The sequence below is a fragment of the Juglans regia genome, chromosome 2, assembly GCF_001411555.2.
Source record: "Juglans regia cultivar Chandler chromosome 2, Walnut 2.0, whole genome shotgun sequence".
Classification (NCBI taxonomy): domain Eukaryota; kingdom Viridiplantae; phylum Streptophyta; class Magnoliopsida; order Fagales; family Juglandaceae; genus Juglans; species Juglans regia.
Window position 1 is genome coordinate 9,117,826 of NC_049902.1, and position 6,311 is coordinate 9,124,136.

At 36.9% G+C, this 6,311-nt stretch overlaps 1 protein-coding gene across 1 annotated transcript; it reads right to left on the minus strand.

The window, feature by feature from the left end:
• Window positions 1-1,567: 1,567 nt before the first annotated feature.
• Window positions 1,568-4,434, minus strand: LOC108994220 (cytochrome P450 78A5). Its single transcript, XM_018969352.2, has 2 exons — window positions 3,207-4,434; window positions 1,568-2,552 (listed from the first exon to the last, which is right to left on the minus strand). The coding sequence occupies exons 1-2, from the start codon at window positions 4,197-4,199 to the stop codon at window positions 1,935-1,937; spliced, it is 1,611 nt and encodes a 536-aa protein (XP_018824897.1). The 5' UTR covers window positions 4,200-4,434; the 3' UTR covers window positions 1,568-1,934.
• Between the last annotated feature and the right edge of the window lie 1,877 nt (window positions 4,435-6,311).

Here is a 6,311-nt window from a genome sequence, read left to right on the forward strand (position 1 = left end):
TCATCAATTGCAATTGCAGCATGGGCAACATAATGAGTTCTTTTTCCTTTCGGGCTAGTCCACCCAGGAGGGTATCCATGAAGCTGGAAGCACTTCTCCACCGTATGTCCATTATACCACAGTGTGTACGATGAAGGGTAGATTTCTTGGATCTTTCTTTTGAAAATCTATATTGGTTTGCTATAGGATTCGACTGTTTAACCATCAGTGCATGAGTTTCAGTAGGAACTGAGTTGGTTAGTTGTCTCTGGCTTTCTTCTTGGAGTAATAAGCAAAAAACCTTGGTCATAGGTGGTAATGGAATTGAAAGAAGCAACTGACTTCTTATGGATGCAAAAGAATCATTTAAACCAACTAGAAACTTTAGAACATAATCTGCTTGTTGCCTTTGTAGCAGAAAAGAGAAAATATCACATGTACATCTTGACATTTTCCACAAGTACATGTTGGTAAGGGATGAAAACTGACATATTCATCTCATAATGTCTTGAAGGCACTGAAATACTCAGTGATAGAGGAAGAACCCTGGTTGATGCAACTCAAAGATTTTTCAAGGTGAAAAACCCTTGGTCCATCACTTCTTAAGTACCGAGTATTTAATTCATTCCAAAGATCAAGAGATGAATTTACATATAGCAGGCTGTTTCGAATATCTTTGGAAATAGAGTTTATAAGCCAAGAAAGTACCAAGTTATTAGCCCTCGACCAAGCTGTGTGAAGAACAGATTCAGAGATGTTTGGAGGTCGAATTGAACCATCGATAAACGCCACTTTATTCTTGACAAATAAAGCAATAGTGATCGAGCGTCTCCAAGCAACATAATTATCTCCAGTAAAGATCTCTGAGATGAGAAGAGCACCAAGGTTATCACTTGGATGCAGATAGTATGGACTTGATGAAATATCTGATGGATTTGTGGTGACAGAATCGATAGAACTTTCAGAAGCCATTTCAAGAAAGAAAGATTAAGAATCACAAACTTCGAGAGAGATAAAGCTGTGTAGAAAAAATATCTTGAAGAAATTTTAACACAGAGAAGAAAAGAAATATAAAGAAAATGATTAAAAGATGAAAGACGATGGATCGAATTCCAAAAAATCAATGTGCGGAATTTTCTAATTTGATACCATGACAAGAACTTGATCAAATGTATAGAGAGTTTGAAAACTAATAAAAAGGAAAGGAATTCTGAATTGTATTGAAGAGTAAAATGAAAAGAAGTAGCGAACTAAGTCTGTTATTACATCATATTTATACCAAAAATGTAAACTAACAGAATTAACCAAATACATTGTATTGACTATTTTAACCATAGCCTTTTTGACTTTGGACTTTAATTCCATATTATCTATATATATGTGATGCAATACTCCAACACATGCAATAAATATGTCTAAAATTAAGCCTACGATCGAGCAAAATGTAAATATATATTCACATCAAAATATGAAAATTCAAAACTCAAAATATCACTGACAAATGGAGAGATATTATTAATAGGCATATATAGAAAAACTCTGCTTCCAAGCACAATTAATTAATAATATTGTAACATTAACAAACTGATAATATTTAAGGCAATAATATTGATTCATTACAAAATGTGTACAAGCTGTAGGGCATGAAAGTTCCATGCCTACCCACATGATATCCTGATCATTTAGAATCAAACCCTTAATTCATGCAAATACATTTTTTTTTTTCTTTTTTTGAACATAACCAAAACCCAGATCAAAACCCTACCCTATAACAAAAACCTAATTAATTAATACGAAACAAAGATCAGAACATCATGGAAAGTAAACAAACTTATTTGATCCTTAATTTCCGGCCGCCTAGATAGATCATATGTTGGCCGGAAATCATGGAAATTATGACATCACGCTCATGTAATTAACAACAAATTAAGCTAGCCCACCATCATTATATAATTTCAAGCAACCCTAGGCGCCCTAGGGATTGCCCCGCAGACCAAGGAGTGCTTCATCTCCAATGAAAGCTTTAGACATTCCGACAAAACAACACCACGTGATGAATGTTCAGAAGGCACCCATTTGAAATTCTGGAGTAATTGCGCAAGCCAGAGCTCAACAGTGGCCATTCCCATGGCCTTTCCAGGACAGACCCTTCTTCCAGATCCAAATGGAGCCAACCTAAGATCTGACCCCAGAATGGCTACATCTTCCTGCATGAAACGCTCTGGCTTGAACTTGCTGGGCTCGGACCAGACATTCTCGTCATGAGTGATCGCCCACATGTTAACCATGGCAACCGTGCCGGCAGGGATGAAGTGCTGGCCTACGTTGGTGTCGTGGATGGCAAGCCTTGCCCAGGAGAGGAGGGGACCTGGTGGGTGCATTCTCAAGGTTTCTTTTACGATTCCATGGAGGTATGGGAGGTTGGGGAGGTCTGAATCTGACACTGATCTCATGCCAACCATGTTGTCGATCTCGGTTTGGGCTTTGGCTTGGATATCTGGGTGTAATACCATTCTCGCAAGAATCCACTCTAGGAGGATTGCCACTGTGTCTGTCCCTCTGAAGATCATTTCCTGAGATTAATATAGAAAAATCTTTAAGACAAGGGTTGGAATTTCAGTTATATAGATGAGGAAAAAATAGCGACTATATGGACGGAAAGGAAACCTCGAGAAATCTTTACCGTAAAGCATCAGAAGCAAGACAAGAAAAAGGAATAAGAGGTACAATATTGTTGCCAAGAAAAGAGAAGAAAAAAGAAAAGTATTCGGATTCTCAATATCATTGGATACCTAGAGAGAGAGAGAGAGAGAGAGAGAGACCTTATCCTTATTCAAGCATATGATTTTCATGAAACTAACAAGACAGAAAAGATGAAAAACCAAAGCAAAAAGGACCAAGTAGATGCATCAAAACAATCAAAGCTACCATACGAAAATATTCACAAATAAAGATGAGATCTGTTTTAGCAAGTAAATAAATAAAGATGTGCTCGAGTACAAGGGGAAAGAACAGCAGAATTTACCAGGCAGTGTTTGCATGGAAAAGAAAGTATATAACAGAAAATATAGCATGTATATGCAATCCAAATAATGAGAAGAGTATATCCAGAAAATTTTTCTCAGTCGAAACCCTAAATGAGTTAGTATTAATAATTAATTGTATTACAATGACTTTACCGTACAAGTTTAAAGAGAGAATAATGAAAGGAAATGAAAGATACATACCCATAAAACAGCAATCATGTCAGAGTCACTGAGCCTATTCTCTTTCTCCAGAGCAAGCAGCACATCAACAAAATCAGCCGAGCTCTCATCATGATCCCCAGAAATTACTCCCTTCCTCTCAACCCTCGTCCTGTGCTCCTCTATAATCCTCCCAACAAAAACATTCACCTTTGCCACTAAATTCCTGCACCTTTTCCTCACCCCTTGCAAATCCAACCAACCCAATAGAGGAAAATGGTCACTCCAATTAAAAATCCCTAGTAACTCATACCCTTCCCTGACCAAACCCCTGAGCTCACACCCATCATTCCCACACCCCTCACCAAACTCATAACTCCTTCCAAACACACTCATCATGACGTTATTCAAGGACCCAAAATGCAAAACTTTCCTCATCTCAACTTCACCATTCCTGTCCATCGAAGCCCTTATCTCATTCACCATTTTGAGCCCGATCCTTGTGCGAAACTCCCCGAAATAAGCGATTCTCTTTGGACTGAACAAATGGGTCGCTGAGATTCTCCTCAGATTCCTCCAGTACTCGCCGAAGGGAGCGAAACCCATTGCCCTGTGAAAGAGAAGTTCATAAGCCGACTCCTTAACGGGCCGGTTAGCAAAAGCCGAGCTGTTCAAAATCTCTTTAGCCGTGTCTGGATGGCTTGAGATAATGAACCGAGTTAACCCTACTGAAAATGCCATCAATGGCTTGGCTTTGAAAGCCTCAGCAAGCTTACTGAGAACTCTATGTGTCAAGGACCCTGTGAAAGAGAGAACCATTCCAAGAAAAGGGAGACCAGAAGGGCCAGGAATGGCGGTTTGATTTTGGACACCGACACGAGTTTTAGACACCGCCCAAGAAAGACCACCGGGTGAGAGCCAGAAAGCAAAAACAGCGACAAAGAGAAACACACATAGGAAAAGCTCGATGCTGAGGGCTGGTGAAGAACCAGCCAGAGAAAGGAAGAGATAGGAGTACTGGCCAGATGATGACATGTTTGGTTGGTTGGTTGTTGTTATTGTTTTTTTTGGGGGGGCGTTTGGTTGCTTAGAATACGTGAGAAAGGAAGACTGAAAACACTTTCAAAACGAAAACAAAATAACAGAACCTTTGAGCGGGGAGGAAGAAAGGGATTGATGATCACTGAATTGCAAAGCTGAGAGAGAGAGCGCCTAGAAATCGTGAAATATCAAGTGCGTGAGAGAGAGATTATATAGAGAGAGTTTGATTGAGAATGGAATGGAAGGGGTTGGGTGGTCCAAAAAGAAAAAAACAGGAACAAAGAATTAAGAATTAACCGAGGTTAAACACGGTGTTTACTTTGTTACATTTCACTAGGGTTAAGCTAGCTAGCTAATCAAAGATCTATCCTTCATTAATCACAGTTGTAATTTCTTAGCAAGGAAGAATCAACTTTGTTACTTTGGTCATTGGGCGGTCGCTTTCTACAGAAACCACTTCGATTCTACCCTACATATATATTATATATATATATAATTGATAATACTCCAACTTGCATGCCACTTTTATATATATATATATATATATATATATATAGAGAGAGAGAGAGAGAGAGAGAGAGAGAGAGAGAGAGAGAGAGAGAGAGAGAGAGAGAGAGAGAGGATTTTGGATACTACGAAGAGTAGCCATACGGAGGCATTTCACATTAGCCTTCGTTTTCAGGTTTTGTAATGGATCGAGTTCGATCCATGGATAAGTTGAATAGATCGTACGTACCGGTCATCACGTGGATCTTACATTAAAAAAAAAAACAACAAATGCATGGCTAATTTTATCCTCCTTCTTTGGCATATATGGATTTTGATTAATTAAATCTATGCATGGAATTCTAATTTAGAGCATTAGTAGTGAATTAGGCATAATTAAAATTTAGTCAGGTTTGATTAGCTGCTTGCTTAAAATGCATTCCTATCAAACTCAACATATATACAATAATTTTAACTCCAACGTTTTTGACAAGCCAAATGTAGCCGGTCAAAATTACTAGCCAAATCATTTTTTTCACAATAATATATTCTTTCCACTCAAAGCATTATTTGTGTGAACACACCTCCTCAGTTTTTTCTCCACGAACACAGCTCCTCAACACATCTCGACGAGCATTGTGTTTTGCCAAAATCAAGCAAGAAATCTCACTGAACTCTCCATTTACCACTGTCGACCTCCACGAACATCGTTGCCACCGAACGCCTTCCGCTAAACCCACTTCCTCGACAATTGTGGATTTTCAAAATCGAAAAATCATTCTCTTTTTTTTTTTCTTTTGTTTTTGTTCTTTTTTTTCCCAAAACCATGTTTCGATCTGCTTGTTGATTTGAACTGGCTGTAGCAGATCGAGAAGTGATTTGAGTTTTTCTTTTAGGTTTTTTATTTTTCTAGCTCCTCAACACATACCGATAAAAAAATTTGGGTCTGTGTATATTTTTATGATCCTTGAAAGAAAACTTTCAACTAGTAAGAGCTTATGAGAGAATTTTGCATTTTTGTACTTTCGATTTGTCGATTCTGTTGGCTAAAATATGAAAAAAAAAAAAAAAAATTGGTTGAAGTAGTTCGCATTTTCTAGCTTATATATATGGAGATCATGAGTTTCCTTCCTTTATCTTATTTCAAGGGTAGCTGGGGGAGGAGGGAAATAGATTCGAAGACCCAATATTTTAATAAAATAGTTGTAAATGTAGAGAGTTTGTTATTTGGTGTTGTTGAAAAATAACTAGCTAAATTAAAAAAAAAAATGAATTTCCTAGTCAAATTTTGACTAAAGAATGGCTAAGCCACTAACTTTTATAGTCTAAATTATTATAATGAGATCAAAGAGAAACATATCAATATTTGTCAAAATTATTAACAATTTATAGTCCTACTCGACTATATATATATATATACACTTTTTTCAGTAAATTGTATAAAATATCCAACCTTAAAATCATGTGAAATTACATAGATATTATAATTAAGTTTGAATAACGACTTTTAAAAAATTAATATATGATAGAACCATAAATAATAAATAATAAGTGATGATGATGATAATAAAACCATAATAAAAATAATAGAATATATAATAATAGTGAATAGTAAACAAT